The 27,014-nt window shown below is 42.1% G+C and overlaps 1 protein-coding gene across 10 annotated transcripts in view; it reads right to left on the bottom strand.

Annotated features, from left to right (window-relative positions):
• Positions 1-3,036: 3,036 nt before the first annotated feature.
• Positions 3,037-27,014, bottom strand: part of AGBL2 (AGBL carboxypeptidase 2) — a 45,896-nt gene continuing 21,918 nt past the window's right edge. For 5 of the 10 annotated variants that reach the window (XM_007181234.2, XM_057553671.1, XM_028166246.2 and 2 more), the window contains 11 exons: positions 22,192-22,345; positions 19,596-20,378; positions 17,648-17,804; positions 15,480-15,606; positions 14,466-14,566; positions 13,280-13,410; positions 9,901-9,967; positions 8,019-8,144; positions 7,424-7,531; positions 5,330-5,413; positions 3,037-3,784 (listed from right to left, as the gene is read on the bottom strand). In XM_007181234.2, coding sequence (XP_007181296.1) covers positions 3,611-3,784; positions 5,330-5,413; positions 7,424-7,531; positions 8,019-8,144; positions 9,901-9,967; positions 13,280-13,410; positions 14,466-14,566; positions 15,480-15,606; positions 17,648-17,804; positions 19,596-20,378; positions 22,192-22,345 — 2,012 coding nt within the window. In that variant the 3' untranslated portion in view covers positions 3,037-3,610. Of the gene's footprint in view, positions 3,785-5,329; positions 5,414-7,423; positions 7,532-8,018; positions 8,145-9,378; positions 9,554-9,900; positions 9,968-13,279; positions 13,411-14,465; positions 14,567-15,479; positions 15,607-17,647; positions 17,805-19,595; positions 20,379-22,191; positions 22,346-27,014 lie in introns of those variants that run through there. The other 5 variants (XM_057553670.1, XM_057553672.1, XM_057553673.1 and 2 more) reach the window with 5 other exon arrangements.

Genomic DNA, 27,014 nt, shown 5'->3' with positions numbered 1-27,014 from the left:
GATACATTTCTGAGGCTGGAGGAGACACATGAGCGGTGGCCCCGGTTTGCTCAAGGACAGGTTTTCCTGCAGCCATCCTGGCAGCCTGGATGTAGGAGTGGAGAAGACAGATGGTCGGGATAGCTGGAAGGAGCCAAAGTTGGGGAACTACCAGGTGGATGTGGCAGAAGCACAGAGGGTGAGGAGTCTGGGGTGCTGGCAGGGAAGGGGTTGATGTAATGCACCCTGGAGTCTGGGCTGAATGGGGGAGGAAGTGAAGCCAAGAGAAAGGAAGGGGAGTGGCTGGAGTTTGAGCTCAGCTGAGAAAGGGTTTACTGAAGTGATGTCTGGTCACTGAATCCAACGGTTCAGGGGGCCGGGGGAGAGACGGCTTGTGCCACGCTTGGGGGGGGGGGGTGGCGAGAGGGGAGAGGGCTGTACTTAGAGCCACCAAAGTGGCTTTGTTTCCCCGAGGACCAGGGGCTGGGTGAGAGAGGCCCTAGCTGGTTCAGGCCGGAGAGGGAAGCTGTTTTAGGCACCTTACTGCAATCCATGATCAACAGCTGGGGGAAGTATTCAAACCAACGTGATTTTGTAAAAATGAAGGGGCCTTAGAGATCATTTCACCTGGACAGTCACTTCACTTCAGGTCAGAGAACGAAGGTCCAGAGCTGTTAAGCAACTGCACCCACCACCCCCAAGCCTGGGTGGGATTCAAACCCAGGTACTTCACATTTCAGTTGGTGGCTCTCTTTAACCCACGACAACGTTCTAAAGCTATAGCAGAGTGTCTTACTGACAGGCTTGCTTTGGTTCACTAGTCTGTTCCCACCTGGGCTTTAAGCACAGGAATGGAGTCTGACACATCACTGCATTCTCCTTAGTTCCTAAGTCACTGCTGAGTGCACTCTTTCTGACTGATGAATTTGGGGCAAGAGCCCATGTCTTAGGGTAGGAGTGCCAGCAGGAAGTTGGAATTTTCACATAGCATTATTTCTCTCTATAGCTGTGCACCACAACTACTGAGCCTGTGCTCTAGAGCCACAACTACTGAGCCCATGTGCCACAACTACTGAAGCCTGTGCGCCTAGAGCCCGTGCTCCGCAACAGGAGAAGCCACCTCAATGAGAAGCCTGCGCACCACGACAAAGACCACTCGCCGCAACTAGAGAAAGCCGGCGCACAGCAACGAAGACCCAGTGCAGCCAAAAATAAATAAATAAAATTTTTTAAAAAAGGTATGTTTAAAAAACAAAGCACAATGAGAAATGATAGACATATTGGTTTAGATGCTGTAGCATGTAAATGCCCTGCGGGGCACTTTCTCTTAATCTAAGCAGGCAAACTTGCCCCTCTTTTCTAAAGAAAACAAATAGCTACTACTTTACAGGACTGACTGTGAGCTGGGCAGGGCCCAACACTGAACTGCCATGGCCTTTCGGCAATTATTGGATGTGGAGGCTGTGCCTGGATTGTATTGGATTCTCTCCTTTTTGCCCCTTTGATATCTTAGCAGCCAAACCACAGCTCTCAGGAAGCTTTTCACTCTCAAAAAGCACTTAAAAAAAAATCTGATCATGTATTCTAGTTTTTTATTCCAAAAATATCATACTGGGGTGCTTTTAATAAACTTCTTCCAAAATTATTTGGAGCAAAAACCAAGTATTTCTGAAAACTTTCAAACAAGGCTTGCTCTCAGTGGTTTGTTTTGGGACTTGTCCTTTAAAGATATCCTTTTAGGAACAAAAAGTGGGGTTTTGGCTGGGTGATTTCTAGATACTTAAAATGTTGACTAATAGTTTTAGGGTGTAAGATGTGGAATAGAAGAAGGCCATTTGCAAACTCCTATGTAAAGAGCATGGGCAGATATTCCCTTTAAAAACACACACACAGGGCTTCCCTGGTGGCGCAGTGGTTGAGAATTTGCCTGCTAATGCAGGGGACACGGGTTCGAGCCCTGGTCTGGGAAGATCCCACATGCCGCGGAGCGACTAGGCCCGTGAGCCACAACTACTGAGCCTGCGCGTCTGGAGCCTGTGCGCCGAAACGGGAGAGGCCGCGACAGTGAGAGGCCCACGCACCGCGATGAAGAGTGGCCCCCGCTTGCCACAACTAGAGAAAGCCCTCGCACAGAAACGAAGACCAAACACAGCCATAAATAAATAAATAAATAAATAAATAAATAAATAATTAAAAAAAAAACAAACAAAAAAAACACACACACAGTGCTTCCCTGGTGGTGCAGTGGTTAAGAATCCGCCTGCCAATGCAGGGGACACGGGTTCAAGCCCTGGTCCGGGAGGATCCCACATGCCGCGGAGCAACTAAGCCTGTGCATCACAACTGCTGAGCCTGTGCTCTAGAGCCTGTGAGCCACAACTACTGAAGCCCGCGTGCCACAACTACTGAAGCCCACGCGCCTAGAGCCCTTGCTCTGCAACAAGCCACCGCAATGAGAAGCCCACTCACCGCAACGAAGAGGAGCCCCTGCTCGCCGCAACTAGAGAAAGCCTGCGTGCAGCAACGAAGACCCAACGCAGCCAAAAATAAATAAATTAATTAATTAAAAACAAAAACAAAACCAAAAAAACCCAAAAAAAAACCACGCACACAGTGTGTGTGGGGAGAGGTGGGCAGTATATGGGAACTCTCTGTACTATTTCCTCAATTTCTTTGTAAATCTAGAACTGTTCTCAAAATAAAGTCTATTAATTAAAAAAAAAAAAGACACAGACACTGGGATTATAACAAAATGTGCTGCCATTTGGTTCTAATCTCTAGTCATCTAGGTAGTGGTGGTGGCTGAAAGAGTTTAAAAGTGATGACAAAAAACGTACTAGGAAACTTTCAATCCAATGTGAAAGGAAGCAGGAAAAGTCAAAATAGGAGGCCTGGCATGAACTGGAGTGACCCTTGTGTAACATGACTCCAGCACGTTGACGTGCAGGCCGTAGCCGGCAGACGGTGCTTGGTGCTTTCGAGGGATAGAAAATCTCAAATATCTGTTCACACAAGATTATGCAGTTAACCAATCAAAGGGAACAATTTGTGGGGGAGAAAGAATTTTAATCAATGGGTTAAAAAACTTACATAACCGTGCTGAACACAATATATGCAACACTGACTTCCAGGTAATACATGAGTTGTTTTCTCTATGTGGGAACACCTCACCCTGAGCAAACGTGATATACCCCAGTGAGACTGATCATTCAACACTAGAAAGCTTTGACACAAGACTTTTAACATAGTAAACTCCCAGAATACCTTTAAAACAGAGTTTGCACTTTTAAAATTGATTTGCACATAATTTTAGAGAGAATATCTATTGGTTAAACTGAGGTATATCTGTGTTGTAGTTTCACGAGCACACACTTCGATTTCTGATAAGGGAAGCTTTTGGATACATCACAATAAAATTTCATTTTATGAAAAAATAATTTAATTTGTGAGGTATGCTTCTTGAGAGCATGAACACAGTGTAAGCACCTGGGGTGAGGACAGTGCATGATGGACACACAACACAGAATACCACAAATGAACGTAATTCCCTAGCGTACAAATCCCTTCGTTACAAAATGTGTCTAACCCAAAACACAGCAAGGAAGCGCCTGTGTGGCATGGCCCCGGCACCCTATGGGTAGGTGTATATGTGCAAGGATGGGTATACCACCGCAGTCGTACGGCCTCCCTTTGTGGCAGGATATCTGTTCCTGGACCAGTTTGGCTTCGTATCTGGAGCTGGCTCTTGGCTGGGGTTTGTGTTTCTCTTTGGAGAGCATGATACTGTAAATCCTGGCTTCTCTCTCTGTGCAAACAAGACATAAAAGGTGAACCACTTGATGCTGCAATTCCTGAAGTTATAGTTAGGGTTGGTGCTGGTTTCGCAGGAGTCAGTGAGAAGTATTTGCGTTTCCCCTCAAATACCAAAGTAGCTGACATTGTTACAGGGCAGGGGTCAATCAAGCATTTGTCCTAGTCCCTCAGATAGCCAAAGAAAGGTCCATGGGCAATATTTTAATTGCCCTGAGAAGTTTAGGGACTGCATTTTATAAGCTGTCTAGAAACATTACGCAAAGGAAGAGAAGAGCTTAATTTACAAGCTGGGACACTGTCCCCTTTTTTAAATTCTGCTTATCTGACCTGCCACGGAAGTTAAATGCCTACATCTCTGTTACAGAAACATTAAATTAGAAATTTAAAGAAAATGAAGTAAAAGTAAAGGTTTGCATGGCATTCGTCTACTACATTGTGTTTAACTGAATCCCTAGTTACGTGTTACAGCCTAACTCACATGTTTCAGTGGTAGGATATGGTTTTAGCCACCCACAGACATCTTGCAGTGGATGCTGTATGAGGAAAGAGGACAGTCATCACTTATCAGTGTGTCAGGACAGAATCCTCTTTGATTTGACTTTATCTACATCTCTCTTTTCACTGCTCTGTTTCTGTTATATCATGGTGGTTGGACTATCTACCTTGTTACCCCTCCTAGAGGATCACGGCCTTAAGGGAGGGCTCATGTCATACAGTCTTCAAAGGGCCCCACACATAGTAGGTCCTCCATAAGATACTGACGGGTAAATGAGAGCATCATCCTGAGAATTCCCAAGCAGCAGACGTGGGAAGACGGCAGGGACTTCACCTTGAGAGGATCATCCATGCTATACCCAGTGCACCTACAGTAATCCAGTGGTCCTCAGTCTTTGCTCCACCCGGACACACGTGAGCAGCACTTTCCCACAGACACAATCAGGGCTATTTGAAACCACAGCTCACCAGCTGTTTCTTTACTTCTTTTTCCTCCCTCTCAGGAAAGAATATGCAAGTGCAAATGAGCAAGAGAGATGTTATTATAGGGATAAATATGAATTCGTTCTAACTTATTATTTTAAAAAAGCAAATCGTTCACAAACCTCGGTACCGAACGATCACTGTAACAGTGGATGTGAAACACCCCTCACAACTGATGGTGGCAACCCCGGTTTGTTAACACCTCCTAGGGTTGAGAATCACTGCGTTCGCCATCACTTTCTACCTGAAATGTTGCCATGGATTTACAAAATAATAGCTGCCTAACAAATGTTCATTGAAATGAAACTAAATTCTCCGTGGCAAGCTTTCAGCCCTGGCTGGGCTTCCTCCGTCCTGCAGTACTTTGTGGGCTATGCCCCTGGCTGGTCAGGTGTTTTGTAGCCTGAGAGTGCAAACGATGTTAGATGTTCACCTCAGCAGAACAAATCCAAGGAGGTGATACTGTGTGGATTGCAGATCACCACCCCTCCAAATCACATAACACATTTGAAAAATAAATTAATTGCTGGCATATATATACATATATTAGGTGAAATACCTGCATTCTCTCTTTATTCTTAGTCAAAATCAAGGTAGTCATTTTTGATGGGCCCAGGGAGGTGCCTTTGTCTCTTCCATTTAACTAAAATAAATGAACACATTCTCACTAAGTTTTCCACTTGGACAAGTGTGATTATATAAAACACACAGAGTATTTTTTATTCACGCATGTTGATTCATTATGATACTCTAACATGAAAAGAGAGGCAGAACACAAACAAATAGTAATTTGAAGAAAAGAAGGAAACTAATACTTATTGAATGCCTACCATACGCCAGGCACTTCACACACGGTTTCACGTCGAATATTCTCAACAACCTTATGTGTAGATATTATTACCCCAACATTTTAGATGCAGCAACTGAGCCCCTGGGTGGTTAAGTAACTCACGGAAAACTACATAGTGGGGATGGAATTTGAACTCAAGACAGACCCCATAGCTTGTGCTCTTGCCATGATTACACTAGACACCGAATGGCCCTCAATACTGGACAGAGATGGCTGTGCCTGGTGCGGGCTCCTCTGTGTAATGCTGTGGGACCTTATTCTACCATTCTTAACCACAGGGCAGCATTCCACACGAGGAGGGCCTCATGCACCCTATTTGGCTACTATGGTACCCAAACCTATTTTTATACATAAAAGAACCAAGGATTTTATAGCCACACTCCAAAGTACTAAAAGTTGGGTGAATTTGTCTCCTCTGTTTCCTACTGCATCCTACTCTGTATGTAACTCCCTGCTTACTTGTTAAAATACCCAGCAGACCCTAAGGTCCCTGAGGCAGGGATAGTGTTTTGTTCACTGTTGCACTCCCAGCATCCAGTAGACGGCCTGGCATGTAGTAGTTACACAATACAATTTGCTGAATGGATGGACGGATGGTAAAGCAGCCCACTCTTATGTTTTGGGTATAAAATCACAATTCACCAACATGTGATATCAGACTTCAGTGGTGTCTAATCCAAAGCAGTGTCAGTGTCCCCACCAATTTTAATGTTCCCCTGCTCCCAGTGGCACTGACAGTAAGAGTGACAGAGGGCTAGTGCACTCTTCACCCTCTGGGAGAGACGTACTAATTGGAAACATCAGAGAATCTGTGTGACAAAAAGTCAAGAATGGAACAGAATAGAGCGCCCAGAAATAAACTCATGCATATATCGTCAATTAATTTTCAACAAAGGAGCCAAAAATAACCAGTGGGGAAAAGATTGTATCCTTAATAAATGGTGCTAGGAAAACTAGATATCCACATGCAAAAGAATTCAACTGTACCCCATCTTATACCATATACAAAAGTCAACCCAAAATGGATTAAAAAGTTAAATTCAAGATCCCAAACTGTAAAACTTTTAGAAGAAAACATAGGGGGTAAAGTCCTTGATACTGGCAATGATTTTTTGGATTTGACATCAAAAGCAAAGACAATAAAAGCAAAAATAAACAAGCGAGACTAAAACTGAAAAGCTTCTGCACAACAAAGGAAACAATCAATAAAATGAAAAGATAACCTATCGAATGGGAGAAAATACTTGCAAACAATATAATTCAGCCTTAAAAAGGAAGGAAATCCTGCCATTTGCAACAAAATATATGCACATGGGTGAAGGGCATTATGCTAAGTGAAATGAGCCAGACAAAGACAAATGCTGCATGGTATCACTTATATGTGGAATCTAAAAAAGAAAAATCAAACTCATAGAAACAGAGAGTAGAATGGTGGTTGCCAGGTACTTGGGATTGGGGAAAATAGGGAGAGGGTGGTAAAAGGATACAAACTTTCAGTTATAAAATGAATGAGGTGTGAAGATTATCATGTATAGCATGGTACCTATAGCTGATAGTACTGTGTTGTATAATTTAAATTTGCTAACAGAGTAGGACTTAAGAGTTCTCAGGAAAAAAAAAAAAAAAGTGAATATTTATTTGAGGTGAAGGATGTGTTAATTAACTAAACAGTGACAATCCTTTCTCAATGTATATATATATATCAAATCATCATGTTGTACACTTTAAACATATTACCAAAAAAAAGGTTTTAATAAATTTTCCATGAGTGAGTGAAAAAAAAAAGTCAAGCAAAAATACTACCTCATTCAACCTTGGTTTTTCATTTTTCATCATTGAAGAACTGGTATTCTCTGAATTTTTGAAAAAAGCAGGCTGCTTTTGCAGAGTAGAAGCAAACCCTGCCCCTTCCTAGAAGGATTGCAAAGAGAATATTTTTCAGTTGCTCTATTATAGTTAATCTACTCATAACTGACCCAATTCACCCAAGAGTAAAACTCCCACCTCTGAAAGCATTTTCATCTTTAGAAAGCAGGGGGTATGGTGTGGGTGTGGCAGCTAGGAAGGAGGTATCCCAGTGTCCTTAGCCTGGACCAGGCCTGAATTCTCAGCCACCCGGCAACTCTGGTCTAGTTCTAGCCACCACTTTTCCATTACCACCTCCTTCCTCTGGAAATCCAGACTTGCTGTGCTAGAGTGTAGTGGAGGATTAGTGGGCTAAGCTGAAATCTGCTTAGGGGTATCCAGAGGACCCATGGAAGAGTTCTGAAATCCAAATAGAAAACTTCCCCCTGCCCCATTTCCCTTTCTGGTTTAGAGTAAACCTTAACTCTTTGTCCTGCTCCCTCTGTAGAAAACTCTAACTGGACAGTAGAAGTAGGCAGCAGAGCTTTCTTACTGGGGCATCTTCTGTTAACTTTGACTCCTGCATCAAATTACTTTTCTGATACTGTTTATTTCGCTGTTTCCTAGACTGAAGTGGCTTCCTTTTTTTCTTCTTATACATCTTCTTCTTCTGATTCAACTATTCCAGAAAGTACAGAGAAATTAGCCATTGAACATTCCAGAGGTACGCCCACCCACACGTAGCACTCTTTTCACACAACACTCAAGACACAATGGCTAACCCAGTATGTGTGCCCTCACAGTGTTGAACTGTTGTTGGTTTGGAGAATCAAAAAACAGTTCAGTTACCTCCTTACCAGAGACCCCTCCCCACTTAACACCGCCCAAATCCCCCTATTATAGATACACTGCCAAAGGGGCACCTATACCAATAACCAAATATCTGTGATATAAAACGGGAAAGCACATTACTTGTGGCAATATTGGCAGGTACAGATAATACTGATTATTAGATGTGTGCTTAATAGATAAGTTTGGTTGTTACCATAGGGTGGCTTTAATAATTAAGCAAATGAAGCTCAGGACTAGTTTTCCAGGCACCTATGGAGTGGTGAAGCTTATACTGATGCTGCTGTAAATCCAGCTGAAGAAACTGTGGGGTCCAGTCTGATATGGCTGGCTCCTTCTGACACAGCCTTAAACTCACCCTAGGATGAAGATACTTCTTAATGCAACTAGGAAATCAGGTGCATAGTGAACCACAACAAACATTTTGCTGTTTCTAAAGCTCTTATACCATCTATGTAAAAAACAAGTCTGTTAATAGACGGGGCATAAGAAAAATTACTTAATATATGGAAATATAAAAAAACTACCTAAGACCATGTAAACAAAGAAACACTTTTTAAAAAGTATGGGTCATTTGTGGGACTCCCCTGGTGGCGCAGTGGTTAACAATTTGCCTCCCAGTGCAGGGGACACAGGTTCGAGCCCTGGTCTGGGAAGATCCTACATGCCATGGAGCAACTAAGCCTGTGTGCCACGACTACTGTGCTCTAGAGCCCGCGAGCCACAACTACTGAGCCTGCGTGCCACAACTACTGAAGCCCGTGTGCCTAGAGCCCGTGCTGTACAACAAGAGAAGCCACCGTAATGAGAAGCCCACGCACCGCAACGAAGAGGAACCCCCACTCGCCGCAACTAGAGAAAAGCCCCCGCGCAGCAACGAAGACCCAATGCAGCCAAAAATAAATAAATAAATAAATAAATAAATAAATAAATTTATTAACATAAAAAAGTATGGGTCATTTTTTAAAAATTGATTTATATTTTATTTATTTATTTTTGGTTGCGTTGGGTCTTCGTTGCTGCGTGCGTGCGGGCTTTCTCTAGTTGCGGTGAGTGGGGGTTACTCTTCATTGTGGTGCGCGGGCTTCTCATTGCGGTGGCTTCTTTTGTTGCGCAGCACGGGCTCTAGGCAGCGGGCTTCAGTAGTTGTGGCACGCGGGCTCAGTAGTTGTGGTGCAGGGGCTTAGTTGCTCCGCAGCATATGGGATCTTCCCGGACCAGGGATCGAACCTGTGTCCCCTGCATTGGCAGGCAGATTCTTAACCACGGCGCCACCAGGGAAATTCTGGGTCATTTTTAACAACCTCTATCTCTTAACATGGGTTTCACTTTTAGTTAAACTTTTTTTCCCCATTTTTAATTAATTTTGGAATAAATATGGAGTTCTCGCATGTTTCCCCCCAGATTTAAAAAAGAAAGTTATAAAGGACAAAATGAAAGGCTCCAGGGCAGGGTAACCAGTTAGGATGCTACTGCTGTATTTTCTGCAGATCTTGGGATAGTTGAAAATTCTTCCAAATTATCCAGTAGTGTCATGCTTTTTTCAGGCTGCTACTTTCTGGGTGCAAGAGTCTCTATAATCTTACCTCATCTGCTGTGTTCAGTAGGTGAACGGGGAGACCATCTGAGAGGGAGCTGTCAGAACCACTGGTGCTGTTTCCAAAAGGAAAGGAAAAAGGGAAATACCTGTTATTAATGTCTAGGATGTAAAACACTTAGCAGACCAGCAGCATGGGATTAGGACACCTAGTCTGCTATTTGCCCACATTGTCTGTGTTTCAATTACTAAGAATTCTTGATAAGCATATCCATTTGTTCATTCTGAACACCTACTGCATGCCAGGCAGTGCACAGGAAACAGAGATGAACCATGTGGCAAAATAAACACTGGCCGGATGGGCAAAGCTGCCCTTGGCAGTGATTGTGAGAGACTGCAGGATTCTTAATGAGCAGCCCTGGAGAACAGCAGGGGACTGAGATTTGTTTGAAAGCAGGGGCTTTGTCTCGTTCATACCTGTCTAGCCACTACCAGTTCAGAGAGCAAGGATCTGACTAGGTACTCTTCAAAAATGTGTTGAATATGCAAATAGATATATTTAATAATAAAGAATCTGTAGGTCAGAGATTAGGAGCATTACTTTTATCACTCCCATTCCCCCTTCAAAAGTTTTGGATGCACATCTAGATTGATCTAAAGTCCTCCCCACAAACTGTCCCCTCCCCTTTTCTTCAAAGGCTAGGAGGAATGAAGACACAGATAATCCATCCTTTCTTCCTTCATCATGTCCTTTGCTTCTGTGTCACATTATATTTTCCCCTTTCCTGGGGTGTGGTTGGCTAGAACTGAAAGCTGCGCTCTATGACACGTCCTCCATATATAAAAAAATGTCTTAGGCACAAAACTCAAATCTCCTGGGAAAAGACAGCATTTCAAACCATTCTTTTGCTCAGCACTTTCATTCTGTTCATGCCCCCCTCCCTCCCATCAGTGCACAATGAGGAGCCCCACAGCAAGGCAGCGGGAAGAAAGCCCTCTCTTCTCTGATCTAATTCCCAACTCCCTGTTCTCACAAGGCTTTTCCAGTCTGAGGAGTAGCCTTTGAGGCCACTAGATAATAGCCTCTGAAGTCCCTTTCGGAGGTAATAGAAAACTTTAACAAATGGGATAAAAAGCATTAGATGCAGTATGCCCCAGAAGATGTCGAAAATCATGTATGTGCACACAGACAGAGCAAACTCAAACTGGGCTTGCACACACAGTCTGCTTTTCTGTGTAATCGTGTGAATGGATAGGAGGAGCCCCATGGAGGCTGGTGCAGAGGTTGGCAGATTGGTTTCAATAATTCTTAACTAAATGCCTCAGAGTATCCCTGCTGAGCCTGTCAGAATGCAGTCAGGATGCTTCTGAGTTGGTCCCCCTGGGCCCTATATGTATGACTTGATAGGCAGGGGGCATTTTGTTTTTGAGGCTGAAAGTGAAGAGGGTTTGATGCAGTGGTCCTGGAGAGTTAGGCAAAGGATTCTGGGAGAGTGGAAGAGGCGACGTGGTGAATGGGACACCCTACCTGGGCTGATGGTCTGGTTTAAGGTTCCTAAAGAGACATTTGGGAGACTCAGCCAGCAGAACTACTTTAGGACCCAGAATCAATGTGCTACATAGAGTGGGTGGGCGAGCCATCCCCTTCCCACTTTCTACCACAGACTACAGTGCAGTCTCTAGCAGAAGGCCGCCATGCCCTGCCCAGAAACCTTCTGACTGAGGACAGCTGGGGCAGTAAGCTCGAGTAGGAGGTGTTCTGGCACACCTGTGAAATAACCACCCCCTACCTGGGGGCTTCCTAAAATAGCTGTGGAGACTATTAGAGTGGGCCCGAGATCCTACATACTAAATGAATTCAACAAATATTTATTGAGCTCTCCTTATGTGCAGGTACTGTTCTAAGTAAATGAGATACAGAGATGAACAAAACAAAGATCTCTGACCTTGTGGAACGTACATCCTAGTAGGGGGAGACAGGCAATAAATAATAGACACAACAAAGACATAAGTGATATAGAATGACAAATGATACAGAAGGTGGTAAAATGCTATGGAAAAAAGCAGAGCATGTAAAGGGGATGAGGAATGGCAGGAGGGTGAAGGCAGGGGAGCAAGTTGCAATATTAGAGTAATGAGGGTAGGCCACACTGAAAAAGCTGACGTTTAAGCAAAGACTTGAAGGTGGTGAAGGAATTAGCATTGTGAATATCTGGGGGAGAGCAGTTGGAACTGCCAGTGCAAGGGCCCTGAGGTAGGAGAGGGCCTGACAAGTCTGAGGTAGAGAGGGGAGGCCAGTGTAGCTGTAGCAGTGTGTGAGAGGGTGAGGGTGGAGGTCACAGAGGTAGCAGATGGCTAGATCCTATAGCCTTGTAGGCCACTGTAGGGTCCTTGACTTTGTATCTGAGTGAAGTGGTGGAGCCACTGAGGTGTTTTAAACAGAGGAATGACACGATCTGATTTATTTTAACAGAATCACTCTCCTGGTTTTCTTTTGGCCTTGCTGGTCCCTTCCTAGTCTTATCCGCTGGCTCCTCACTGTCTCTTTAACCTCTTACAGCTGTGGTACCCAGCTCAGACTCAGACCTCTTCTCTACTCTACCTGCACTTACTCCCTTGGGATATCTGCCACACTTAAGGTTTAAATATCATCTATGCATGATGACTCTCCATCAGACCTCTCTACACTGAACTCCAGACTCATATATCCAACTGCTTATTCCACATCTCCATTTAGACATCTATTAGACATCTCAAACTGAACATGCCCAACACTAGGTTCCTGATCTTCATCACCCCCCTAACCTTCTCCACCCACTTCCTCTTCCCCAGCTCAGTTAAAGGCAACTCCATCCAACCAATTATAGAGTCATTCTCTCTTTCTCTCATACCTGATACCCAATCCATAAGCAAATCTTAATGTTTGAAACTTCAAAATGTATCTAGAATCCAACCAATTCCCACACCCCCAAATACTGCTACACCCCTAAGCACCATCACCCTTCTTCTGTATTATTGCAAGAGCCTCCTAATGAGTGTCCTGCTTAGACCTTTCCTCTTTACAATCTCTTTTCCACATAGCAGCCCCAGTAAAACCTAAGTCAGGTCACGATACTTGTGTACTTAAAACCTTCCAAAGGCTTTCCATCTCCCTTGAAGTAAAAGACAAAGGCTTCACAATTGCCTACGAGGCCCTACACAAACTGCCTGCCCATCTCTCTAACCCTCTCTAGAGCCTAGAAAAGAGGCTGTCAAAGATCAGGCACTCAATACATAGTTGTTGAATGAAGTGCATTCAAGTGTGCCGTGATTTATTCAATATTTTGCACCTGAGGTTCAAAACCAACAAAACAACAGAGCAGGCAAGACAATTAAAAAAAAAAAAAAAAAGAACCCCTATGGTTTTTCTTTGAAATGAAGTTTGTTACCTGGATTCAATGTCAGACAAAGAGATGTCACTCCAGCTTCCTTCTAAATCCATATCTTGTCCAAGTTCTTTGAATTTCTTATGGATCTCCTGTTGTAAGAGCTCTTTAAGCTCTGCTAGACACTGCATGAACTATGGAAGTGAAAAAAAGAACTATTTTTGATTATTCATTTAGTTATTCATCAGATATTTACTAAGTATACGCTGAAAGGCACTTTATTTATTGCTGGGGACATAAAGATGAGTAAGCTGTAACCTCTGCTACTAAGGACATGTTAACAACAAGTTACATGAGCTGTAGGAACAGACAGAAGCATTTTTAGGGCAGAATATCAGTGAACACTGCTTTAGTCACTTTTCCCTGGCTAAAGCCAATGATAAACTTCTTGAACAATGCAAAGGTCAGATTTATTTTATTTTTTTGAGTAGCAAGGTAGGGAAGGTTAGAATGGGGTTGTTCAGAATTTGGCCTATGGCAAATCTGATTTAACAGGCCCTATGTTGAGGTCAAAGTGTCTTTTAAGTACTTTTTAATTGAACAGTTGCATCCAGAGTGATGCATGTCATGTGCTCCCAGGGCCGACATTTCAGAGGGGGTATGAGAAACGAGTCAGAGACCGTGAGTACAGGCTCCCTTTTAAGAAGGCGAGCGGTGATGGGAAATAGAAATAATCTCCTGGAGCAACAAGGCTAAAGGAAGCCTTTGTTTGTGATTTAGGATGGGGGCAGCTTGAGAACATCTGCAGTTGAGGGGAAGAAGAAAAGGAAAAATCTGAGGGCACAGAAAAGAGAGGAGGTAACTGAGGCAAGACCTCAGGGAGGCCACAGGGGAGGCTGGCAAGTGCTTGAAGGACAGGGGTAGTTTTGGAGAAGAGAAAGGACACCTGATCTTCTGAAATAGGAGGAAGGGAAGTAAGAATTGGCGCTGCCACAGCTAAGCCGAGAGGTGAGGGAGAGGTGTGCTGAAGGGGAGCTGGTACCATGGCCCCTGTGCTTGGGGAAGTATGCGGTCTTATCGTTTGCTGAGACTGCAGGCCGGGGGCTTTCTTATTTTCTTTGATTAGAAAGACTTCAGAAAAATATTAAGAGGAAAATAAAGATTGCCTGTAATCCCACTGGGCTGACTTCGGACCCATGTGAAAACGATCACAGTAACATCCCCATATTTCTTGAAACCCCATTTTTACCTTGGTTCTGTCAGGATCACAGAAATCCAGAAGGGTGTCACAGACATGATAACCCAGGGATTTTAGATCCTCAGGGGTAAAGTGAGTGTCTCTTTTATTGCCTGCGGAAAAAATCCATAACACTTCTTATTAAATCTTAATGAGCAAATGTAAATCTAATTCATGAATATCTCGTTAGAAACACCACCTATGATTCTAGAATATTACACTTCTGGACAGGGTCTCTCTCCCTCTAGTTTTAGTTTGATTCAGGAGAATCTTTGACAATGAACAAGTTTACAATCACGATGGCTACAGTTACTGAGGCTTTACTCTGTGGTAGGCACTATGTCAAGTGTTTTACATGCACTACCTCATTAAGTAGTGCCTGTAATGCAGGTACTATTATTATTGCCAGTAAACGGAAATTCAAACCCAGACCTGCCTGATTTCCAGGGCCTGAGCAACCACTATGCTATACTGCCCCATCAGGTATTACATTTCACACTCATATTTTGGGTTCTCAAATTTAACATTAAGGCACAGACAAGAAAATCTTCTAGGTCAATTATTTCCCCAACATTCAAGGAGATTTCATCTCCCCAATGCTTTGCTTGGCGTCCCCTTGCCATGCTGGCTTATGATATACAAAAGAGAGCTTAGGGCTTCCCTGGTGGCGCAGTGGTTGAGAATCTGCCTGCCAATGCAGAGAACGCGGGTTCGAGCCCTGGTCTGGGAAGATCCCACATGCCGCGGAGCAACTCGGCCCGTGAGCCACAATTACTGAGCCTGCGCGTCTGGAGCCTGTGCGCGGCAACGAGAGGCCGCGATAGTGAGAGGCCCACGCACCGCGATGAAGAGTGGCCCCCGCTTGTCACAACTAGAGAAAGCCCTCGCACAGAAACGAAGACCCAACACAGCCATACATACATACATACATACATACATACATACATAAAAAGAATGTAAGCAGACAAGAATATCATTAAAAAAAAAAAAAATTAAAAAAAAAAAAAAAAAAAAAAGAGAGCTTACCCAGGGTGGACCCACCAAAGGTAGACTCCATGGTATAGCTGTTTAGGATTCCCATCCGCCACATCACGACTCGTCCTGTTCCTTCTTTGCACTTTTGGACTTTAAAATTACAACTATGAAAAGAGAACTAAAGAGAAACCCAAGCCCTCTGTTAATCATAAATCGGCAAACGTTAAGATGTCTAAAATTCACTAATATGAATTTAAAAAATGGTTCCCTTGGGTTCTATATATTACTTCCTAACGTATGTTCCATAAAATACTAATTCGAAGAGATGTTAATAGATGTAACAGGAAAAAATGAGTTCTGTTGGTCAGGGAGAAGAAGGTTTAACAAGACTAAACAGGCCTCCTCTGCAGGACTTCTCAGAGCATTTAATATGTTGTGAACGGTGACCCTCCAAAGGGGAGAGAGTATATTCTGATTTTCATTGCCCATGAACCCTTCCTTTCCTTCTCCACCTTCCCCAGGGACATATTGCAGGACTAGGGTTCCTTGAAGGCCTGTTTGGGAATGCTGGCTTACTTTAGCATTCAAGGCACTAGCCAGCCTTTCAAAGATTTATTTTCTACCCCTCCCCAACTTGAACCCTTGGATCTAGTTGGATTTATCCTCTATCTATGATTTGTGTATGCCTCACCCCTACAATCTCTGCCTAGAACTCTCCTGCTCCTTAACACTAACGTTTCTGGCTTGGAGTTCAATATCCTCTGCTGTCTTTCATGACCACCCCAATTCTCTTTCCTCACTTGGAGTTTGTAAACATATACTTCACAACTATCCCAACCTATCCTGTCCTGCTGAAAATGCTTTAGAGTTGGAAGGCGTCTCACTACCAGTGATTTCTGAATTGTGCTCTCTGAAATCCAGAGGTTCTACCGAGGAGCCCCGGGGCGCTCCTGCTGCAAGGACTGAGGAGGACACAGGACGGCAGGGTGCTGAGCCCTCCGCCCACTTCAACTAGTGCACCGCTGCTTTTCATTGTTTTAAACGCTAGGTTCCGGATGGGATTTCGTTCGAAGAAAAGAGATCCCTGGAAAAAACAGGAAGATTGAAAAAAGAAAAGGAAAAAGAAAGGAAAGAAGGGAGGGAGGGATAAAGGGCAGAAGGAAAAAAAGCTTCCTTTTTCTTTCTTCTTTGTTTTTACAGATAAGAGTAGCAGAGACAAAATATTTGTCCTATATCTTTATGTGCGAAGATTTACACTGTCATTTAAATACTTTTCTGAATCCAACCTAATTTCTTCTTTCCAATGACGGTTACATTTTGTGAATCTATTTATGATGTTGAAAACCAGCTTCTAAATCAATGCAGATACAACTGTCACAGAGCTGTTACTCAGCCAACTATTAAAGACTTTTAAGTTGTTTTTATTAGCCCTTTAATATCTTGCAGTTATTTGTGATCTTGCATTACATAAACGTTTCTGTGGAGGCTCATATAATATTAGCATTTTGCTATTAGCAATATTAGCATTTGTCCTTCAGTCCCTTCTTCCACTGCCAAACACAGGATGAAAGATGAGAGAGAATTCTACCTACTAAAAGTTTGAACTTGTGCCCAGAGCAATTTAAAAAATCATTTTTATTGAGATATAATTCACATACCATAAAATTCACACATTTAAAGCACACAATTCAGTGATTTAAAGATATTCACAGAATTGTGTGACCATTACCACAACCTAAGCTTAGAACATTTTCATCATCCCGAAAAGAAACCCACTACCCCTCATTAGCAGTCACTCCCCATGCCATCCTCCCCCCACCAGCCCTAGGCAATCATTAAACCACTTTCTGTCTCTATAGATTTGCCTCTTCTGAACATTTCATAGAATGGAATCATATAATATGTGGCCTTTTGTGTCTAGCTTCTTTTACTTAGCATAATGTTTTCAAGGTTCATCCGTGCCCTAGCATACCAGTACTTAATTCTTCTTGCTGCCAAATAACATTCCATTGTGTGGATATACTACATTTCACTTATCTTTTCATCGGACACAGAGTAATTCTTAAAGCCACACGTTTCTAAATTCTTGAAGTCCAGGTAGCTGGGATTTACCCAAGATAATGGAGAGATAAAAGTGGCAAATCAAACACTGCATATAGGAAGCAATGAGTTATCCTTCCCCCTTAGTCAATGGACAGAAAATTACCTTACACGCTTACCTTATCTGGTGCATTTTTGCTTAACATTAAGGGAAAGACTCGCTCGTGAAGCCAGAACTTGCGATCGTTGTTATTACAGCCGTACAGGAAGATATTATTCTTACGGCTGTGGCCGTGGAAATCACAATACAAGAGAACCTCCCTTTCTTCAAGAAGTCTGTTGGGGGTGGGGGAGGCAAACAAAGAACTCAGTGGATATACAGGGCATGATCAAGGATCCTTTGGAGTCTCTTCCTTAAGGATGTCTGTTGATACTTTCCCTCCTAAGAAAATTTCAGCCCCTCATGACCTTCAAAGGACCCTATGCCCAACCTCAGCCCCTGCTGGAAACATGTCACCAGCACTCCTTGCCTCTGCCAGCCAGAGGAACTTGATGGAAAAGGGGATGTGGAAAGGGGAGATGGGTAGGCCTTGCATAAGCTGACAAGAAAGAGGAGAAAATCTACTAAAGGAAAGCCCACTCTGGTGCAGAACTGTGGAAAGAGAGAGAGAGGTAGAGAGGGGAAAGAACCAAAGAAAGCCTTGGTTTCTGACATTCCAGGGCTAGTTCCTTTAAGACTCAGCTCTTCTTTGTTTCCTGATTACCAGGACACCTATTCAGTCCTCCAAACACCTTCTCCATGATGATGATGGTGGTAACAATAATGCCCCACATTTACAATGTGCAGGGTACTGTGCTAGATTACATGGATTATCTCATTGAATCCTCACAGTAACCACCCAGCACAGGTATTATTATCCCCATTCTACAGATAAGAAAGCTGAAGCACAGAGAGGTTAAATCACTTCCATGGTCACAGAACCAGCCAGTAGTAAAACCAGGTCTCAAACCCAGGCCTGCCTGACTCCAATATATGCTCTTAGCCATTCTGCCTACCAACCCAACACTACTCTCAGCCATTCACACAGATATGGTGAGAAGGTGCGTGCATTCACATATTCACAACTGCTGCAGTTTCATGCCCAGCGAAATGGAAGCTCCTTTAAGGCGGGTGCTATTCTATCATAGGCTTCAACTGCTTTTATATATGCTTGGAAAATGCAGATTGATTTATTATTCTTTCTTTCTTTTTTTAAAAAATAAATTTATTTATTTATTTTTGGCTGCGTTGGGTCTTTGTTGCTGCACGTGGGCTTTTCTAGTTGTGGCGAGCGGGGGCTACTCTTTGTTGCGGTGATCGGGCTTCTCACTGCAGTGGCTTCTCTTGTTGTGGAGCATGGGCTCTAGGCGCATGGGCTTCAGTAGTTGCGGCTCACGGGCTCTAGAGCGCAGGCTCCGTAGTTGTGGCTCACAGGCTTAGTTTACCCACGCATGTGGGATATTCCCGGACCAGGGCTTGAACCCGTGTCCCCTGCATTGGCAGGCGGACTCCCAACCACTGAGCCACCAGGGAAGTCCCATTATAATTCTTTCTTCATAAGAGGCAATATAAGATGGTAATAAGGCATTCAGACTCTGCAACCAGAGAACTAGCTCTATGACTTTGCGCAAGTTTCTTAAACTTTCTGGGCCTTAATTTCCTCATCATATACAAGATGGGGATATTGATCGTGCCTACCTCACAGGGTGAATGTGAAGATTAAATGGGTCATGTGTAATACTGCCTGTCGTACATAAGCACTGACTAATTGTTAGGTACTACTATTATTATTACTGTTACACAAGTCTCATCATGAAGACCTATGAACTCCTTGACTTTTGACCTTTTCCATTCAATCATTTCACTTATAAGTGAAATGCCTCTAGCTGAAATCTCGCATGTCCAGTTTCAACCCAAAGATAAGACATGATTTAAAGTTTGAAAATGAACAAACCCAAGTGGCTGCAAAGAGAATGTTGAAGACTGTCCACAAAGCTATACCCGATTCCTATGCCGTGAGAAGAGATCTCATGCCATCAGATAGTGCTGACAGCGTTCACAGTAAGACCAACAGATAAAGGCCTCACCTCTTGATCATGTTCCTGGTGTGCCAGATGCAAGGGAAAGACTCCTTCAGAATAGTTTTATAATGCCTGTTCAAGTCCCTTCCAGCCAATGAACACCGATAATTCCCCACGATCACTCCGTCTGGATTTAACATGGGAACCACTTTGAAGATAAAAATATCTCTGAGGAGCTGGGCATCTGGGGAGTTGCTAAGGATGAAGTCCAAAAAGCCTTTCATAATCCAGGAGCCATTACTTTCCCCAGGGTGCACTCTGGCAGTCAAGACCACAGCTTTCTTTGCAGCTGCCTCTTGAGGGGTCCGGGCTGGGTTGGTGATGGTGAGCAGGTAGACGGTGTTTCCTGCAAGGCTCCGGCATAAAGTTCGGAGTTTGCAGAACTGAGATTGGACGGGGCTGTTTGCCACTGACAGGAGGAAGCATTGCAAGTCAGTGTACGTATATGGGTAGAAGTGTGCAAAGAAGCAAGTGTCCTGGTCATGAGGAAACTGAATGGTCCATGTGAGACAGTAAAAGGGCTGCTGCCCATCCTCCGTGTTGTTCCTATAGTACCTGATTTCATCTCCTTCTCTCCTCCAGCCAATGCTGTGGGTGCTGGCATCCAACTGGGAATACATGAGTGGCTTCATCCCTATAGTGTAAAGGCTCTTGGGTTTCAGGAGGTTGACGATGGTGAAGCGATAGGTGACATCTTTCCTGGTGTTCTGAACTCGAAAATAAAACCACTGAGTGTGCTTATTCGTGTAGAGGTCAGTTCGCAAGGTGAGTTCATACTCATAGGTGTTTCTGTAATAGAGAACACAGAAGAATATCTCTATAACTCCACACGCCCCTCAAAAAACAAACATTGTTTCCCTCTGGTAAAAACAGATCTTATTACAACAGAAAGCCTGCTACATCATACATTTATTTTCTTATTTCCCTAGTTTTCCAACTCACATATTAGGCTAGCAGGAACTTGGGAAAAGAAAGTTTATTCGGAGTGGGACAGGAAGAATCTCAAAACTTACACTGCTGCACAGCATTTCTGGGAGCACTGTGAGCTTCTTGGTATCTTTTGAGAGTATCCAATAGCAGTTTCTAACCACTTCAACACATTTCTCTTTAACACACTGAACAGTAGTGAAGCCAGAGCCCCATGTTGTCTGTTAGCTACATCCTGGACATCATCACTGTAGAGGAGACCTGTAAGCCCTCTGTGAGATTTTTATATCTGATCCTCACTTATTTGAAGATGAGGGGGCATCTCTGGAATGCTTTCACCTTGTTGTACTTGCAGAAGACAAAATACAAATGCCAAAAAGCATGGAAAGATATTCACCCACGTGCATAATTAATGAAGTACAAATTAAAATAGGATATGCCCTTTCCCCTCCATCTCACCAACATTCCAGTGCTGGGAACCGGGCACTCTCACACACTGTTGATGGGGACTAAATCACATTGGGAGGGCAAATGGGCAAAAACTAGCAGTACTAAAGTGATCAAACCCTGAACCAACAATTTTATTTCTAGAGTTTATCTCATAAAACCACAAATACTTAAAAATATAAATGCAGGGAATTCCCTGGTGGTCCAGTGGTTAGGACTCTGCACTTCCACTGCAGGGGGCATGGGTTCAAACCCTGGTCGGGGAGCTAAGATCCCACAAGCTGCACGGTGCAGCCAAAAAAAAAATGCATAAGGGTATTAATTCGTTAACCAAAATATTGTAAACATCTTAATTTCCCATCAGTTGGGGACAAGGTAAATAAGGTATGGAGTGTCCATACAACAGGACAATATGAACACCTGTAATATGGCCATAGAAAAACATTTAAAATTTATTAAGTGGAAAAAAGCAACACGTATAACAGTATGTATACCACTTTCCTATTTTTAAAAATATATAATTTGTGTATATTACATATTATAAAGAGAGAGAGAGAGAAAATTAATGTATATACACCAAACTATAAACAGTTGCTGCATCCAGGAGGTATGATTATAGAACTGCAACTTTTATGGTATTTTTATTGAGACTGTAAAAAATTAATAACCAGAAACCCAATTAAATAGAGTTGGGAGACCAGAAGAGGGAGCTCTCATGTCCTGCAGTGATGGCAGAGCCCAACAGGAAGAAAAAAGACTCTTTTTCCTTCCTTGCAAGGACTCAGCCAATGAAAAGCCACGGACCCTTTGTTTACTGGAGCCCTCCCAACTTCCTTCTCCTCTCAGTGAAAGTGTTCTCCCTCTCTTGTAGTGTGGGACTTGCATGTGGCCCCCCTGTGGTTGCAGACCCTGAAATGCAGTTCTCTGCCAATCCTGAATAAACGCATCTTTGCTGGAGAAATATCTGACAGTCTGTTTATTTCAGGTCAACAATGCAAATTTCAAACGCGCACTAATTTCTTTTAGAAGTAGAAAAAATAATTTAGATAAATTTTCATTCTGAGAAGTAGGAGTCACAATTATTCCATTCTTCTTCATCGTCCTCACAATTACCTCTCGTCACTTTTCTCTTCCACAAAAACACTCCTGATCCCTAACATGATTCCTGAAGACACCTCTCAGTCACTTCAGTCATCATCCCTTTGGGAAATTCCTCTTTGTTACTCACACTCTAACAGCTTTCTGCAGGTTCCCACTCTCAAACCTTGATTCAAACAGCAGAGTATTATCTTCTGGTCCTTGCAACGTGACTGCCAGTTCCTTGATAATCCCTCGTTTGCCTCCCACTCTGGAACTGGTGAAATAGGAATCTTCGGAGGGCACTGCAGATGAGACAGACATATTCAGTCCAAGTTTCACTCCGAATCCATCTATCCAGCAAATATTAATTGAGCCCCTCTGTGTTCAGCACTATTCTAGCTTAAGAACAATGAGTATTTAAATTTTCAATTGTCCTTGCTGAGACTTTTAATTTTTAAAAATGTATTTCTTTGAAGACCTTTAAGTAGTTTAGAGGACTTCCTTTTGCTACCTGGTTACCCTTGGCAACTCAAATACTGCTTATACCCATTTAAACTCTAATTTAAAAGGATGTTGGCAAAAAATTACATTCTAAGTGGAGCACCGGAAAACATTTGCAATCTTATTCTACAAGAACAAACAAAAAGCCAGATAGCACCTATTTATTAATTTAAAAAGAAGACAAAGGGGAAAAAAAAGAGAGAAAATAAAGTACACTCCATGTCATTTTTTTAATATCATTCCAGATTTAAATATAACAAAAATAGAAGTTTGAGAAGAACTGGCACGAGTACAATTTGTCTAAGAGGGGAAACAAAATATCATAGCAATTAGTGAAAAGAAAAGGTTATGATTGAAATTTTTTCTTTAACATGAAGCTGAAACAAAAAACATTACACAATTTATATTATTTTATTTAGGAAAATTTAGATTATAATCACAACCTCTTTCTAATCCTTGGAATAACAAAGAATCAATTGTTAATTTTTTTTCTTTTTTTTGGTGTGCTTACAATTTTTCAGACAAATTCAATGAGAATGCCATGTGACACCTTTGATTTTTTGCAGTTACTTTTGCAAAACTATTTTAGGCCCTACGGTTCTCCTAAGGACTCTCTTTGTACCACACTGTTCTTATCAGTTGTGTCCAGAATCTATTTTGTCATCTTTTGTTGATTTTCTCTTTAACTGTTAACTGATAAAAAATTTCTAGATTCTCAGTTGTCAATGGCTTTGCAGTGATGCAAGCAATTCTTTAACATTCATCAACTTCATACAATCCTGCATCTCTTGTAAGGATAATTTCACTTTTAAAAATATTTACTTATTTATTTGGTTGCACTGGGTCTCAGTCGTGGCAGGCAGATTCCTTAGTTGCAGCTTGTGGGCTCCTTAGTTGTGGCTCACTGGCTCCACAGTTGAGGCACGCAGGCTCCTTAGTTGTGGCATGTGAACTCTTAGTTGCGACACGCATGTGGGATCTAGTTCCCTGACCAGGGATCGAACTCAGGCCCCCTGCATTGGGAGCACGGAGTCTTAACTACTGCGCCACCAGGGAAGTCCCAGGATAATTTCACTTTGCAATTAATTTTTTACTGTACTTGCATTATGTTGTCAGATGTTAACAATATCCACCATCAAGAAGTGACTGATACCAACAAAGATGCTGACCATCGGGCAGGATAGATAAGAGAATTAAACAAATAGAAACATGTATGGGGTCTGATTTTATAAGTAGTCGGTTCATTAGTAAGTATATTCACATTATGATGACTTTTGCTTCTATACGCAACCTTGCCACTGTGGAGACTTAGAGAATAAATATTTGGATAATAAATGAAAGCAAAGGAGAAAGCGAGCATAAAAGGGAGTGAAAGCACAGAGGAAGTAAAAACAGAAGCAGCCGCAGGAGCACAAGTAATCCATTGAGGAGCTGGGGGCCCATGTTATTCAATCTCTTCATGGAACCGCAATCAAAGTACAGATCGGCAACCAGGTGTCATTAATACAGGAATTGCAATATTTTCTTTAGTCTTTAAGGTAACTTAAAAACGATCCAACTCATAGCCCACAGTAACATTTTTCGATAACAAAACCTCTTTCTTATTTTCCCCTCAATATCCTTACAGCAAGTGGTTGCTCTCGGTCTCCTAAGCTAACAAACTCCCAGATTCTCCCCAGAGCCCCATCTTCTCAGTTTTCTGTTTCTTCATTCCTCCAACAGTGTGGGCTCAGCTCTCCTTGATGAATCCAAAGGACAAGAAGATCAAGACAGCTGCCACAAATGTGTAGTAACAGGACAATAAGGACAATTCACAAAAGCTGCCATATCAGGAGAATGAGCTCTCAACCCCAGGGTTTCCTCCTCTGTAGAAATACGTCTGGATAGAACAGATGAAGCGGTGGCGATTCATGGTCATCTGGTTTATTGAAAATGACTACAGCAAAGTCAACGAGAGGTGAAACAGGCCTATAATATCCAAGAATTTCTTGAGGTTGCAGGAGCAGTACATCCCCTACTATTTATAACCCAAGTCTACTGACTTATGATCTGAGTTTAAAGTCTCCCAAGCTCCTCCTCAGACATTCCATAAGGTGGAGCTAGATAGACTATGAGTTGCCTCACCTTTTCTACCTCACTAGCTTTTGCCAAAATAGTAACGAGAGCTCAAAATCAAGTCAACTGGGAGTGGAGCATGTGTAACCACATCTCAGATGGGTCCTCTCTGCTAAAATTGGCTCATTTTATTTTTCTAGTTGTAGGAATGTAAACACATTGCAGTCCCTCCTTCCTATTACTGTTTTTTTCAGTAAAAACCTCCCCTGATTTCACTAACTTAACACATCCCATTTCTACTAATTACACTTGGTACATGTTCCTCCTCCAATAAAATAGATTTCTTTTCTGATCATTACTATCTATTAGCTTACTTCTCTTTAACATGGTATATCTCTTCTGCCTTAAAGGTTACTATTACCATCTGTTTCACATCCTCCCCAGCACTTGTTATTGTCTATATTGCTGTTTTAGCTATTTCAGTGGGTCTGAAGTTGATTCATCCTTTCCATAAATATCCTTTATTAAACGGAGGAGATTCTCTCCTATTTCTAGTTTTCAGAATGTTCTTATCATGAAAGGTCTGATTTTGTCATATGCTTTTTCTGCATTCATTGAGATGACTGTGTGTTTTTTTTCCCTTTGTTCTATTAATGTGGTAGGTCACATCAATTTTCTTATGTTGAACCACCCTTGGATTCCTGGAACAAATCTCGCTTGGTCATGGTATATAATCCTTTCCATATGCTGTTGAATTTGGTTTGCTGGTATTTGGTTGAGGATTTTTGCATTTATATTCATGAGGAATACTAATCTATAGTTTTCTTGTGATGTCTTTGTCTGGCTTTGAATACTGGCTTCATAAGAAGAGCTGGGAAATGTTACCTCCTCCTCTGTTTTCAAAGTTTTGAAGCATTAGTGCTATTTCATCTTTAAATGTTTGGTACAATTCAAACAAATCCTGTTAAGCCATCTGGCCCAGGGATTTCTTTGCAGGAAGATTTTAAATTACTAATTCAATTTCTTTGTCATAAACTGAATTATTCAGACTTTTTATTTCTTCCTGAGTCAGTTTTGATATGTTTTTCTAGCAATTTCTCCTGTTCATCTATGTTGTTTAATTTGCTGACATAAAGTCATTAATAGCATTACCTTGTAATTGTTTTGATTTCTGTAGAGTTGATGCTTGTGTCCCCTTGCATTCCTGATTTCTATAATTTGTGTCTCCTCTCGTTTTTTCTTGGTTGATCTGGCTAAAGTTCTGTCAATTTTGTTAATGTTTCCGAAGGACCAACTTTTGGTTTGATTTTCTATATTACTTTTCTATTTCACTGATTTCTGTTTTTATCTTTATTATTTCCTTCCTTCTGCTCACTTTGGACGTAGTTTGCTCTTATTTTTCTAATTTATTAAGGTGGAAGCTTATGTAATTGATTTGAGATCTTTCTTCCTTTTAAATACAGGCATTTAAAGCCATAAATTTACCTTGCAGTGCTTTGGCTGCATTTCATAAATTTTGATATGTTGTTTTATTTTCACTCAGTTCAAAATATTTTTGAACTCTTCTTATGATTTCTTTAACCCATGGGTTACTTAGAAATGTGTTGTTCAATTTGTAAATATTTGTAGATTTCCCAGATTTCATTCTGTTGTTGATTTCTAATTTAATTTTGCTGTGATCAGAGAATACATTTTGTATGACTTCAATCATTTTATTTTTATTTTTATTTTTTTTAATTTTTATTTCTTTTTATTAGGCATCAGTTTTATACACATCAGTGTATACATGTCAATCCCAATCGCCCAATTCAGCACACCACCATCCCCACCTCACCGCAGTTTTCCCCCCTTGGTGTCCATATGTCCATTCTCTACATCTGTGTCTCAACTTCTGCCCTGCAAACTGGCTCATCTGTACCATTTTTCTAGGTTCCACATACATGCATTAATATACGATATTTGTTTTTCTCTTTCTGACTTACTTCACTCTGTATGACAGTCTCTAGATCTATCCACGTCTCAACAAATGACTCAATTTCGTTCCTTTTTATGGCTGAGTAATATTCCATTGTATATATGTACCACAACTTCTTTATCCATTCGTCTGTTGATGGGCATTTAGGTTGCTTCCATGACCTGGCTATTGTAAATAGTGCTGCAATGAACATTCGGGTGCATGTGTCTTTTTGAATTACGGTTTTCTCTGGGTATATGCCCAGTAGTGGGATTGCTGGGTCATATGGTAATTCTATTTTTAGTTTTTTAAGGAACCTCCATATTGTTCTCCATAGTGGCTGTATCAATTTACATTCCCACCAACAGTGCAAGAGGGTTCCCTTTTCTCCACACCCTCTCCAGCATTTGTTGTTTGTAGATTTTCTGATGATGCCCATTCTAACGGGAGTGAGGTGATAC

The sequence above is a fragment of the Balaenoptera acutorostrata genome, chromosome 9 (assembly GCF_949987535.1).
Source record: "Balaenoptera acutorostrata chromosome 9, mBalAcu1.1, whole genome shotgun sequence".
In the NCBI taxonomy this organism is placed as follows: Eukaryota; Metazoa; Chordata; class Mammalia; order Artiodactyla; family Balaenopteridae; genus Balaenoptera; species Balaenoptera acutorostrata.
This window is presented reverse-complemented; position numbering and strand designations above follow the sequence as displayed.